The sequence below is a fragment of the Pseudophryne corroboree genome, chromosome 1 (genome assembly GCF_028390025.1).
Source record: "Pseudophryne corroboree isolate aPseCor3 chromosome 1, aPseCor3.hap2, whole genome shotgun sequence".
In the NCBI taxonomy this organism is placed as follows: domain Eukaryota; kingdom Metazoa; phylum Chordata; class Amphibia; order Anura; family Myobatrachidae; genus Pseudophryne; species Pseudophryne corroboree.
The window spans coordinates 940853397-940868450 of record NC_086444.1 but is presented as its reverse complement, the minus strand read 5'-3'; the positions used below and the strand labels follow the sequence as shown (position 1 = coordinate 940868450).

Genomic DNA, 15054 nt, shown 5'->3' with positions numbered 1-15054 from the left:
CGCCTTGAAGTCTTCTTTTCTTCTTATACTCACCCGGCTTCTATCTTCCGGCTCTGCGAGGAGGACAGCGGCGCGACTCTGGGACGAACAGCGAGGGGAGACCTGCGTTCCGACTCCCTCTGGAGCTAATGGTGTCCAGTAGCCTAAGAAGCAGAGCCTATCAGTTAAGTAGGTCTGCTTCTCTCTCCTCAGTCCCACGATGCAGGGAGCCTGTTGCCAGCAGTGCTCCCTGAAAATAAAAAACCTAACAAAATTATTTTTTCAGAGAAACTCAGGAGAGCTCCCTGTAATGCACCCAGTCTCCACTGGGCACAGGATCTAACTGAGGTCTGGAGGAGGGGCATAGAGGGAGGAGCCAGTGCACACCCATTCTAAAGTTCTTTATAGTGCCCATGTCTCCTGCGGAGCCCATCTATACCCCATGGTCCTTACGGAGTCCCAGCATTCTCTAGGATGTAAGAGAAATGGGCCTTACCGAACCATCCGGTGTCGGTACCACGAACAGGTTGGAGTAGTAACCCTTTCCCTGTTGTTGCAGTGGCACAGGAACAATGACTTGAGACTGGACCAATTGTTTCCAAAGCTGGAAAGCCTGATTTGAAAAATCGTTGAGGAGGAGCGTCATCGAACTCCAGCTTGTATCCGTGAGAGATGAGGTCCTTTACCCAGGTATCCTGGCAGGAGCTCTCCCAGACATGGCTGAAGTGACGCAGTCGAGCTCCCACCTCGAGATCCCATCGGGGTGGGTGGGCACAGTCATGCCGAGGCCTCAGTGGAAGCAGAACTGGTGCTCTCCTGAGAACCTGCAATGGCTGGGCTTTCTGTCTCCTCTCTGGTGCCTCTAGTCGCAGTGGAGGCACCTCTGGCCCTAGAACGAAATCTGTAAAACCAAAAGGACTGAACAGGCAGCCCCGGGTAGGAACGCCTAGCCGGCGGTGCTCCGGAGGGGAGAAACGTGTATTTCCGTGCAGTGACCTTGGAAATCCCCGTATCCAACTCAGCCCCAAAGAGCCATTCCCCAAAAAAGGGGAGGGATTACACACTATGTTTGGATTCTGCGTCCGCAATCCACTGACGCAACCACAAGCCCCAGCGCGCAGACACTGCCATGGCAGACGTCCGAGCATTAATGTCCCCCATCTCCTTGAGGGAATCACAGAGGACACGTGTAGTGTCCTGAATGTGCTTCAGGAGGTTTACCATAGTATCTAAGGGCATATCCCCCGTGAGGCCCCCCTGAATTTGCGGGGCCCAAGAATGAATAGCATGGGTCATCCAGCAACCTGCAATGACCAGTCTTTGTGAAAGGCCGGCTGCAGTGTATATAGATTTTAGGGTAGTCTCAATCTTTCTATCCCCAGGATCCTTCATAGTAAAGGAGCCCGGGGCAGGCAGCACCGCCTTCTTAGACAGGCGAGAGACTGAGACATCCACCCCGGGGTGTTCCTCACAAAATTTTCTACTTTGAGGAGCAAATGGGAAAGTGCGCAAAAACTTTTTGGACACTTGGAAGTTTTTGTCTGGATTTTTCCAGGCCTGTTTAAACAAGTCAACTAACTCTGAAGATTCAGGGAAAGCGACATTGGGCTTGTTTTGTACAAAGAAAAACGACTGCTGTGAAGCAGCGTCCTCTAGAGGGAGCTGTACCACATCCCTTATAGCCAAAATGAAGTGTTAAATACCCTGAGTAGAATCGGGATCCCCACTAATGGGATCCAGGTCATCCCCATCATCCTGGATATCTTCATCTGTATCAGATAGCAGCGCAAGTACACCACGCTTCTGGGGACCTGCATGAGAGAGGAGGGGATGTGCATCAGCCCTAGCAGCTAAATCTGCAACAGCTTGTTGCAGTAGCTGAGTATTCTGTACATTAGCAGTGAGCTGGGATGACATGTCTGACGACATAGTTTTAAGAGACCCTAACCAGTGGGGCTCTGTACCCTCTCCCCCAACCTCTTCACTAATTTGTGAAGATTGACTACATTGTTCACATGAAACAGAGTCATTATATAATGGAGAAAATCTGGTGTGACAGATACTACACAGTTTGTGCTTACCCATATTTCACAGTAAGTACAAACACATACACTTTACCCACAGACAGTTATAATGCAAGCCTGCCCTACTGTATGTGAGAGGAGACACAAAGAGAGGGAGAAATACAAGCACACCCTGAGCTGCACAGCCCCAGTGAGACTGTCAGCTCTGTAATCACAATAACACTAATAAATGCAGTCCTAAATAGGCTCAGAATAGTGTACACAAGCGGCTCTCCCCCTTGGCTACACCTTGTACCAGTTTCCAGCGTGTCTGTGAGGCATAAAGTGCTGAGTGTGTGCTGCTGATGGCTGCTGTAAGCAGAGGAAGGTGCCAAAACGCAGATGGTCCCGCTCTGAGGAAGCTCCGCTTCCCCCAATGGCGCCGCAGCTATACATATTATTTATACTGGCAAAGTCTCCATGTAAGCTTAAAAATAAGATTTTACTCACCGGTAAATCTATTTCTCGTAGTCCGTAGTGGATGCTGGGGACTCCGTAAGGACCATGGGGAATAGCGGCTCCGCAGGAGACTGGGCACAGCTAAGAAAGATTTAGGACTACCTGGTGTGCACTGGCTCCTCCCACTATGACCCTCCTCCAGACTTCAGTAAGGATACTGTGCCCGGAAGAGCTGACACAATAAGGAATGATTTTGAATCCCGGGTAAGACTCATACCAGCCACACCGTATAACTCGTGATACTATATCCAGTTAACAGTATGAACACAACAGAGCCTCTCAAAAGATGGCTCAACAATAACCCTTGTAGTTAACAATAACTATATACAAGTATTGCAGACAGTCCGCACTTGGGACGGGCGCCCAGCATCCACTACGGACTACGAGAAATAGATTTACCGGTGAGTAAAATCTTATTTTCTCTGACGTCCTAGTGGATGCTGGGTACTCCGTAAGGACCATGGGGATTATACCAAAGCTCCCAAACGGGCGGGAGAGTGCGGATGACTCTGCAGCACCGAATGAGAGAACTCAAGGTCCTCCTCAGCCAGGGTATCAAATTTGTAGAATTTTGCAAACGTGTTTGCCCCTGACCAAGTAGCAGCTCGGCAAAGTTGTAAAGCCGAGACCCCTCGGGCAGCCCCCCAAGAAGAGCCCACTTTCCTTGTGGAATGGGCTTTTACAGATTTAGGCTGCGGCAGGCCAGCCACAGTATGCGCAAGCTGAATTGTGCTACAAATCCAGCGAGCAATAGTCTGCTTTGAAGCAGGAGCACCCATCTTGTTTGGTGCATACAGGATAAATAGCGAGTCAGTCTTCCTGACTCCAGCCGTCCTGGAAACATAAATTTTCAAGGCCCTGACTACATCCAGTAACTTGGAGTCCTCCAAGTCCCTAGTAGCCGCAGGCACCACGATAGGTTGATTCAAGTGAAAAGCTGATACCACCTTAGGAAGAAACTGGGGACGAGTCCTCAATTCTGCCCTATCCATATGGAAAATCAAATAGGGGCTTTTACATGACAAAGCCGCCAATTCTGACACACGCCTTGCCGAAGCCAAGGCCAAAAGCATGACCACTTTCCACATGAGATATTTTAAAGCCACAGTTTTGAGTGGCTCAAACCAATGTGACTTTAGGAAACCCAACACCACGTTGAGGTCCCACGGTGCCACTGGAGGCACAAAAGGAGGCTGAATATGCAGCACTCCCTTGACAAATGTCTGAACTTCAGGCAGTGAAGCCAGTTCTTTTTGGAAGAAAATCGACAGAGCTGAAATCTGGACCTTAATGGAACCCAGTTTTAGGCCCATAGTCACCCTTGACTGTAGGAAGTGCAGAAATCGACCTAGCTGGAATTCCTCCGTTGGGGCCTTCCTGGCCTCACACCACGCAACATATTTTCGCCATATGCGGTGATAATGTTGTACGGTTACATCTTTTCTAGCTTTAATAAGCGTAGGAATGACTTCCTCCGGAATACCCTTTTCTTTTAGGATCCGGTGTTCAACCGCCATGCCGTTAAACGCAGCCGCGGTAAGTCTTGGAACAGACAGGGCCCCTGCAGCAGCAGGTCCTGTCTGAGCGGCAGAGACCATGGGTCCTCTGAGATTAATTCTTGAAGTTCCGGGTACCAAGACCTTCTTGGCCAATCTGGAACAATGAGAATAGTTCTTACTCCTCTTTTCTTTATTATCCTCAGTACCTTGGGTATGAGAGGAAGAGGAGGGAACACATAAACCGACCGGTACACCCACGGTATCACTAGAGCGTCCACAGCTATCGCCTGAGGGTCTCTTGACCTGGCGCAATATTTTTCTAGCTTTTTGTTTAAGCGGGACGCCATCATGTCCACCTGTGGCTTTTCCCAACGGTTTACAATCAGTTGGAAGACTTCTGGATGAAGTCCCCACTCTCCCGGGTGGAGGTCGTGCCTGCTGAGGAAGTCTGCTTCCCAGTTGTCCACTCCCGCAATGAACACTGCTGACAGTGCTAACACGTGATTTTCCGCCCATCGGAGAATCCTTGTGGCTTCTGCCATCGCCGTCCTGCTTCTTGTGCCGCCCTGTCGATTTACATGGGCGACTGCCGTGATGTTGTCTGACTGGATCAGAACCGGCTGGTTTTGAATCAGGGGCTTTGCTGGACTTAGGGCATTGTAAATGGCCCTCAGTTCCAGAACATTTATGTGTAGGGAAGTCTCCTGACTTGACCAAAGTCCTTGGAAGTTTCTTCCCCGTGTGACTGCACCCCAGCCCCGAAGGCTGGCATCCATGGTCACCAGGACCCAGTCCTGTATGCCGAATCTGCGGCCCTCTCTGAGATGAGCACTCTGTAGCCACCACAGCAGAGACACCCTGGTCCTTGGAGACAGGGTTATCAACCGATGCATTTGAAGATGCGATCCGGACCATTGGTCCAACAGGTCCCACTGAAAGGTTCTGGCATGGAACCTGCCGAATGGAATCGCTTCATAGGAAGCTACCATCTTTCCCAGGACTCGCGTGCAATGATGCACCGACACCTGTTTTGGTTTCAGGAGGCCTCTCACTAGAGATGACAGCTCCTTGGCTTTCTCCTCTGGGAGAAACACTTTTTTCTGGACTGTGTCCAGAATCATCCCCAGGAACAGTAGACGTGTCGCCGGAACCAGCTGAGACTTTGGAATATTCAGAATCCAACCGTGCTGGTGTAGCACCTCCTGAGATAATGCTACGCCGACCAACAACTGCTCTCTGGACCTCGCCCTTATCAGGAGATCGTCCAAGTATGGGATAATTAAAACTCCCTTTTTCTGAAGGAGTATCATCATTTCGGCCATTACCTTGGTAAATACCCTCGGTGCCGTGGACAGGCCGAACGGCAACGTCTGGAATTGGTAATGACAATCCTGTACCACAAATCTGAGGTACTCCTGGTGAGGATGGTAAATGGGGACATGCAGGTAAGCATCCTTGATGTCCAGAGATACCATGTAATCTCCCTCTTCCAGGCTTGCAATAACCGCCCTGAGCGATTCCATCTTGAACTTGAATTTTCTTAAATAATGTTCAAGGATTTCAAATTTAAAATGGGTCTCACCGAACCGTCCGGTTTCGGTACCACAAACATTGTGGAATAGTAACCCCGTCCTTGTTGAAGTAGGGGCACCTTGACTATCACCTGCTGGGAATACAGCTTGTGAATTGCCTCTAACACAGCCTCCCTTTCTGAAGGAGTCGTTGGTAAGGCAGATTTGAGGAAACTGCGGGGGGGGGGGGGGGGGGGGAGGGGATGTCTCGAATTCCAGCCTGTACCCCTGAGATACCACTTGAAGGATCCAGGGATCTACCTGTGAGCGAGCCCACTGATTGCTGAAGTTTTTGAGACGGCCCCCCACCGTACCTGGCTCCGCCTGCTGAGCCCCAGCGTCATGCGGTGGACTTAGCAGAAGAAGCGGGGGAGGACTTTTGTTCCTGGGAAGTGGCTGTATGCTGCAGCTTTTTCCCCCTACCTCTGCCTCTGGGCAGAAAGGACGCGCCTCTACCCCGTCTGCTCTTTTGGGGGCGAAAGGACTGCACCTGATAATACGGTGCTCTCTTTGGTTGTAGGGGACATGTGGCAAAAATGCTGACTTCCCAGCTGTTGCTGTGGACACTAAGTCTGAAAGACCATCCCCGAACAACTCCTCACCCTTATAAGGCAAAACTTCCATGTGCCTTTTAGAATCTGCATCACCTGTCCACTGCCGACTCCATAACCCTCTCCTGGCACAAATGGACAGTGCACTTATTTTTGATGCCAGCCGGCAAATATCCCTCTGTGCATCTCTTATGTAAAAGACAGCGTCTTTAATATGTTCTACGTTTAGCAATATAGTGTCCCTGTCTAGGGTGTCAATGTTTTCTGACAGGGAGTCTGACCATGCAGCTGCAGCACTGCACATCCATGCTGAGGCAATAGCTGGTCTCAGTATAATACCAGTGTGTGTATATATAGCTTTCTGGAGAGCCTCCTGCTTTCTGTCAGCAGGTTCCTTTAGGGCGGCCGTATCCTGGGACGGCAGTGCCACCTTTTTTGATAAGCGCTTAAGTGCTTTATCCACCCTAGGGGGTGTTTCCCAACGTGACCTATCCTCTGGCGGGAAAGGGTACGCCATTAGTAATTTTTTTGAAATTACCAATTTTTTATCGGGGGAAGCCCACGCTAGTTCACACACTTCATTCAATTCTTCAGAAGGGGGAAAAACTACTGGTAGTTTTTTCTCTCCAAACATAATACCCTTTTTTGTGGTACCTGGGGTCACCTCAGAAATGTGTAAAACATTTTTCATTGCCTCAATCATATAACGAGTGGCCCTATTGGACATTACATTAGTCTCTTCGTCGTCGACACTGGTATCAGTATCCGTGTCGACATCTGTGTCTGAAGTAGCGGGCGTTTTAGAGCCCCTGATGACTTTTGAGACGTCTGGGCAGGCACGGGCTGAGAAGCCGGCTGCCCCGCATTTGGCATGTCGTCAAATTTTTTATGTAAGGAGTCGACACTTTCGCGTAATTCCTTCCACAAGTCCATCCACTCTGGTGTCTGCCCCGCAGGGGGTGACAACACATTTATAGGCACCTGCTCCTCCTCCACATAAGTCTCATCAAACATGTCGACACAGCCGTACCGACACACCGCACACACACAGGGAATGCTCTGACAGAAGACAGGACCCCACCAAGCCCTTTGGGGAGACAGAGAGAGAGTATGCCAGCACACACCAGAGCGCTATATAAATCAGGGATTAACTAAATTATATCCCCTTATAGCTGCTATATGTATATTGCGCCTAAATTTAGTGCCCCCCCTCTCTTTTTTACCCTTTTCTGTAGTGTAGACTGCAGGGGAGAGCCAGGGAGCTTCCTTCCAGCGGAGCTGTGAGGGAGAAATGGCGCCAGTGTGCTGAGGGAGATAGCTCCGCCCCTTTTTCGGCAGACTTTTCTCCCGCTTTTTTATGGATTCTGGCAGGGGTATTTATCACATATATAGCCTCTGGGGCTATATATTGTGATATATTTGCCAGCCAAGGTGTATTTATTGCTTCTCAGGGCGCCCCCCCCCAGCGCCCTGCACCCTCAGTGACCGGAGTGTGAAGTGTGTATGAGGAGCAATGGCGCACAGCTGCAGTGCTGTGCGCTACCTTGGTGAAGACTGATGTCTTCTGCCGCCGATTTTCCGGATTCTTCTTGCTTTTGGCTCTGTAAGGAGGCCGGCGGCGCGGCTCCGGGACCGAACACCAATGGCCGGTTCCATGCGGTCGATCCCTCTGGAGCTAATGGTGTCCAGTAGCCTAAGAAGCCCAAGCTACCACCAGTTAGGTAGGTTCGCTTCTTCTCCCCTTAGTCCCTCGCTGCAGTGAGTCTGTTGCCAGCAGATCTCACTGTAAAATAAAAAACCTAAAATATACTTTCTCTCTAGGAGCTCAGGAGAGCCCCTAGTGTGCATCCAGCTCAGCCGGGCACAGAATTCTAACTGAAGTCTGGAGGAGGGTCATAGTGGGAGGAGCCAGTGCACACCAGGTAGTCCTAAATCTTTCTTAGCTGTGCCCAGTCTCCTGCGGAGCCGCTATTCCCCATGGTCCTTACGGAGTCCCCAGCATCCACTAGGACGTCAGAGAAACCTCACACAAGTCCTTAGTTAAGCATTTCTGTACCAGTGTACTCACGGGGGATCCTAGCGGGAACCCCCAGGGAGGGTTACATACACTGCACCCGTGGTCAGCTGCACTTTGAACTGGGGAACCCCCTAGCGGGGTCCACGGTGTGTGCTCACCACCGATGTCACCTTCAGGCTAATGTTACCGGTGTGTGGCGTGCTGCGGCTGTGACAGCCAAGGTGCAGTGCCCCGCTGAACAAGCAGCCCCTCAGGACGGTGTTCCTGCAGCGGGGAAGCGACTCTGCACCTCGCAAGGCCGGTGACTGCCCCCCCCAACTCCCACGGCGCAGGTATGCTGTTACCCAGACAGCATACCGAAAAAAAAAAGTTTTAAATTAAATTGAAGAAAACTCTCTGGAGCTGCAGAGATGTGCATCCTCTCCTGAGGGCACTTTTTTCTAAACTACCTGTGGGAGGGGGCATACAGGGGAGGAGCCAGCACACCCAGCTGAAGAAATATAAAGTGCACTGGCTCCTTTGGACTCCGTCTATACCCCATCATGCTAGTTTCCCCCAATATTCCTTATGGATGCTAGAGAAATTCAAGGTATCCTTTCATACTATTTATTAAGCTGGGCATGCACTGTCCAATGAAATGCCTGTCAGACCAACAGACATTTTATCTGTCAGCCTGCAGATATCATGGCCATACACTATGAGATATCTTACAGTGTATACAGATGTGTCCATGTTCATCTAATGGGCCCTACACACTGGGCGATAATACTAAAAGATATGAACGATCTCGTTCATTATCTTTCAGTGTGGAGGCACCAGCGATGAACAATGCGCGGCCCCGCGCTCGTTCATCGCTGGTGCCCCGTCGTTTGTGCATGCAGGCCAATATTTATTTTAGTCTATAAAGACTCATATTATTAATTCAGGTGATACATTGCAGCCGTATCCAACATTGGCCCTCATTCCGAGTTGTTCGCTCGCTAGCTGCTTTTAGCAGCTTTGCACACGCTAAGCCGCCGCCTACTGGGAGTGAATCTTAGCTTATCAAAATTGCGAACGAAAGATTAGCAAAATTGCGAATAGACACTTCTTAGCAGTTTCTGAGTAGCTCCACACTTACTCGGCATCTGCGATCAGTTCAGTGCTTGTCGTTCCTGGTTTGACGTCACAAACACACCCAGCGTTCGCCCAGACACTCCTCCGTTTCTCCAGCCACTCCCGCGTTTTTCCCAGAAACGGTAGCGTTTTTTCACACACACCCATAAAACGGCCAGTTTCCGCCCAGAAACACCCACTTCCTGTCAATCACATTACGATCACCAGAACGAAGAAAAAACCTCGTAATGCCGTGAGTAAAAAAACCTAACTGCATAGCAAATTTACTTGGTGCAGTCGCACTGCGGACATTGCGCATGCGCATTAGCGACTAATCGCTCCGTTGCGACAAAAAAATAACGAGCGAACAACTCGGAATGACCCCCATTGTCTTTTATATTTATCAAATAAACTTATGTATTTTTTATTAGGTTATTTTATCGTGATTCATGTGGCATTTGAAACACTGTTTCATTAATAAATTTAATTATTAGACTCTTCCAGCGCACCCCTCTTTTGTTTCTTTTGATCATATTGATAATTTGTTGGGGCAGCCCGCCCACAACTGGTGAGCAGATATTAGAGTTTAATTGGGTTTGTGTGTACTGTGGAGCGCCGATTCAACACCTATTTCCATTTCAGTAACAATTGCTTCATTCATTTGAACTTCAATTTTTTGGTATGTGCAGACAAACTGAGCAGTATATGAAGTCTTAAATTAAACATTAATCAGGAGACATCATGCTGCTTTATCACACGTCACCTTTGTGCATTTAACTGTATTTAATTACACTGATCAAAACTAGAGTCATTGCCATTTAAACAGCTCCGGGAAGCAGCAAAAGACTTCCACTGAAAGAAAAAGCATGGACTCCACCAGGTTATTTTACAAAGGAAAAAGAAAAAGTTACATAACATCAGCACTTCATGACTAAAGGTGTGTATACACGGTGAGATCCTTGCTATACTCGATTTTGATTATGCGATATCCCTTTAATTCCCCCAGAGCCCAGATTTTGTCTATGTACGATTTTGACTAAGTGCCAATTTTGGCTATACTTTCTACTAGATAGTTTACTAGATAGTCAAGATTGACTTGCCTGCACAGTCTATCGAGCCTTGTGATACCGACCCCGCGGCAGTGCGCATCGGGATAGAATCGGTATCGCAAGCTGCCTAACACCTTGAGATGTGCACTAACTTTCCTTAAGATTCTGACTATATAGTCAAAATCTTACAGATTTCTCTCATCGTGTATACACACCTTAATACTCATGAGACACGGGACCTCAGTTATGGATATTCATGAGAAATCAGCCTGATAATTCTGTAGCTTCCCCCGCTGTTTTTTTTGCTACAGTTGCACTTTAAGAAATATTTTCCTATAGCGAGTGTCAGTCTTACCCGATTTTTGGATGACTGGAATGAGACAGAATTAAGCGAGATTCTTCTGTATAATGCCTACTAAAATACCTAGGAGAAAATATTAGCGCATTAGTAATTTTGACAAAGGCTATTAGTTATTGGACTTCTATTATAATAGAGAAATAGCTAGTGTTATCGTGAACTAGAGGTAAGTACATACACAATTATGTTGGCAGCACAGATGGTGTAACGGTTACTATTATTGCCTCCGATCACTTAGGACTTGGGTTCCATTCCCATCATAGTTCTAACTGTGTGGAGTTTGTATATTCCCCCATGCTTTGTGGTTTCCTGCCATACTCCAATATAATAGGAGGATTATTGGCTCCCACCAATAAATGAATCCTAGGAGTATATTTACTGAAGTGCAGTTTATAAAAGTGGAGATGCTGCCTGTAGCAACCAATCAGATTCTACTTATTTATTTAGCACCTTCTAGAATATAATAGTTAGAATCCAAATGGTTGCTATGGGCAACATCTCCACTTCTAAAAACATGCACTGTAGTAAAAATAGCCTAGTGTGTGTGAACATGCGGTATAGAACATAAGATTGTAAGCTCCACTAGGGCAGGGACTGATGTGAATGGGCAAATACTCTCTGTAAAGTGCTGCGGAACAGGTGTGCGTATATAAATAACTTAATACATAAATGTATATACATGTTATTGGCACACAGAAGCGGCATTGCTATTGACATAAGAGCAGTGCTTTCCTACAGCCCAGTGAGCTCCTTCATTTTCTACCAGTTGCATAGTGTTGACTAGAACTTGCTCTAAAACTTCATTTACTAATGTCAAGTGTTTATTACCCATGCTATGATCAATATACTATGAATGATTTAAACACATATTAAAGTATTTACACAAAAAATATCTTTTCAGTAACTTGTATGTTTTACACTGTTTTGTTCATATATCATTTTGACTGTATTACTGTATCCGGTTTTGGGGTGGTATTCATGTGACCGCCGGTCAGCTGACCGACAGTCACATGACCTCCTCCATGAGCCCGACGGCTCACTATCCCGATGGTCGGCATGCCGACCAAAAGGGACTATTTCCACTCGTGGGTGTCCACGACACCCATAGAGTGGGAATAGAACCCGTGGCGACCGCAGGTCACCACCGAGCCCGCAGCGTGGCGAGCGCAGCGTGGCGAGCACAGCGAGCCCGCAAGGGCCTTGCTGCACTCACCCCTCCCCGCCGGGATCCCGGCGTCGGTATGCTGCCGGGATCCCGGCGTCGGTAAGGTGACCGGCGGTCAGGAGACCGCCGGTCACCAGTACTACACCCCGGTTTTGTGCATACCAAATACAAGCACATTTATACAAATACCTTTTTGGTTGCTGAGTATTACTATATATTTTACGGCCTTTATTTAGCTTCTCTTTTTATACATGTAAATTATTTCAACAAGTAAGTTGACTAACATGTCCTTTATACACTGTGCAGCAATGATGTGTAGTTTACGGAGTATGTAGATCATATGTTTTTAGATGAATGCAAATTACATCACTGGGGTTTGCTGTATATGATGATAGAGTTGTCACTATTATTATACATACTGATAAGCAATAGTAGCTCGTGTATTCTTTTATACATAGAGATTGCTAGAGGTGTAGTGGTAAATTAATGTTAAAGCATAGAAACTAGTGTATTTACTGGCTTGTTAATATGGCAAAGAACCTAGTGTACTGCATTACATGGTATTCATACACAGCACGGTATGGACAGATTTCATAAAGGCAAGATGGTTAAGAAACACCCACACACATGTAGGCATTTACAAATATATATGTGTGTAACAAAAATATATTGTAATGCATTTAATAAGATATAATCATGTCTAATACACTTTTATCTTATACTAGCTGGAGTACACGGCGTTGCCCAGGATTTTAAGAGTGTCTGTTTCCAAAAATAAATGTAAAATATTAAACACACAGGGGTATATTTACTAAGGTCCCGATTTTGACCGAGATGACGTTTTTTCTTCAAAGTGTCATATCGGGAATTTACTAAGCAAAAATCTCGGCAGTGATGAGGGCATTCGTAATATTTTGTAAGTCCTAGGAAAAATTTACGAATCAATACACCATCGGTCAAATACGCCTGCAATTTGGTAGAAATCGGTAATTTACTAAAAAGTGCAAATCACAAACACTGCCGACAATAGCCAAACACTGCCGTGCAGAAATACAATTCGTGAAAAAGTGCTAAAAAAAACAGACCTGCTTTTTTTTGCCGTGTTTGGATAGGCATGCACGGATCCATGAGATCCGTGCATGTTTATCAGTGGGAAGGGGATGGGAAAGTGTTATTTTTTTTTTTTTTAAATGCATGGGGTCCCCCCTCCTAAGCCAAACCAGCCTCGGGCTCTTTGAGCCGGTCCTGGTTGCAAAAATATGGGGGGGAAAATGTCAGGGGTTCCCCCATATTTAAGCAACCAGCACCAGGCTCTGCGCCTGGTCCTGGTTCCAAAAATACGGGGGACAAAAAGCGTAGGGGTCCCCCGTATTTCTGAAACCAGCACCGGGCTCCACTAGCCAGATACATAATGCCACAGCCGGGGGACACTTTTATCTAGGTCCCTGCAGCCCTGGCATTACATAACCAACTAGTCACCCCTGGCCGGGGTACCCTGGAGGAGTGGGGACCCCTTCAATCAAGGGGTCCCCCCCCTCCAGCCACCAAAGGGCCAGGGGTGAAGCCCGAGGCTGTCCCCCCCATCCAAGGGCTGCGGATGGGAGGCTGATAGCCTTTTTGTCAAAAAATGAATATTGTAGAATCCATGGTGTACCTGTTGAAAAAAATTATACTCACAAAATCCAGTGTAGATGGCTCCTCTTGTAATCCATTTGTAATCCAGGTACTTTGCAAAATAACAAAACGGACACCCGACCTCGCACTGAAAGGGGCCCCATGTTTTCACATGGGACCCCTTTCCCCGAATGCCAGAAACCCCCTCTGACTTATGTCTAAGAGGGTTCCATCAGCCAATCAGGGAGCGCCACGTTGTGGCACCCTCCTGATTGGCTGTGTGCTCCTGTAGTGTATGACAGGCAGCACCCGGCAGTGTTACAATGTAGCGCCTATGCGCTCCATTGTAACCAATGGTGGGAACTTTGTGGTCAGCGGTTGACCGAAAGTAACCTTACCGCTGACCGCAAAGTTCCCACCATTGGTTATAGGCTGGTTTGGCTTAGGAGGGGGGACCCCACGCAATTTATTTTAGATTTTAACACCGATTACATTTTTTTTAAAGGTGCACAATGAAGCCCAGCACGGATCTCTCAGATCCGGCCGAGATTCATTGTATTAAAGTCGGCAGTGTTTTACAAGTCACTCACGTAAAACACTGCCAAAAAAAACGAATGACATCGACATCGGTAAATCCGAAAATGCAGAATACGACAGCTTAGTAAATTAGTCGTACTAAATTCAAAAAGTTGCAACTTTACACTTTCGATGTCATCCGTGATTGAACTTTGACCTCAAACGGGAAAATACGAATTTTAGTAAATGTACCCCACAGTATAAATAACATTGTAGATAGCTGAATACCCGTGCTTCGCTACGGGATGAGGATGGTAAATTAGAATGATCGTTGTTAATTTACTTTGGTTGGAGATCTAGTATATAGGCATATCTTGCTTCCCTGACGCACTTTGTGTAGTGGCCAGACCCCTATTTGGTCCCACAAGGGTCCCTGCTCTTCCCACTATACAACTCTCAGTCTGTGGCTTCCTGCTGCCTCCATTCCCCTTGTCACATCATGTCAGTGCCCCTGTGAAATTATCGATTTTTTTACAGTTTCTTATATAGTGCAGCACATTATGTATCTCCTGACATAATCTGTGCTGCTGGGGGACCGTGCTACTTCCACTATGTGGGTTTGTGCTACCTGCATTCCCCTCCTCACATCATGTCACTGGCCCTGTCACATGCAGCCCTGTCATTACTAACATATCATGCATGTCCTAATATAATCTGTGCTGCTGGCCCACCCCTAGGGGTGCTAGTGGCGTTACCCCACACAGTATTTGGTACCAGATTGTAAGTTAGATGTGTACCAAGTTTGATGTAAATTGCTCCAGGCCTTCCACAGTTATGCAATCTGCTGATATACTCTGTGCTGCTGTCCCACCCCTAGGGATTCTAGGGGTGTCTGACCCCAGCAGTGTTTGTTCCCAGATTGTAAGGCATATGTGTACCAATTTTTGAATACATTGCTCCAGCAATTCCGGAGTTATGCTGTCTCCAGATATACTCTGTGCTGCTGTCTGCCCCCCTAGGGGTGCTAAGGATTTCTAATTGTTTTAGTTGCCACCGCCGTGTTTTAATACGCTCGTATGTCAAATTTCACGATCTTCGCTTGTAAACTCTGGATTTGT

The 15054-nt window shown here is 47.4% G+C and overlaps 1 protein-coding gene across 2 annotated transcripts in view; it reads right to left on the bottom strand.

Moving 5' to 3' along the window:
- ELMOD2 (ELMO domain containing 2) overlaps positions 1-15054 on the bottom strand; it is a 142636-nt gene that overhangs the window by 61015 nt on the left and 66567 nt on the right. For both annotated transcript variants that reach the window (XM_063920379.1, XM_063920380.1), the window contains exon 7: positions 10639-10707. In XM_063920379.1, the coding sequence (XP_063776449.1) occupies positions 10639-10707 (69 nt within the window). The remainder of the gene's footprint in view (positions 1-10638; positions 10708-15054) is intronic.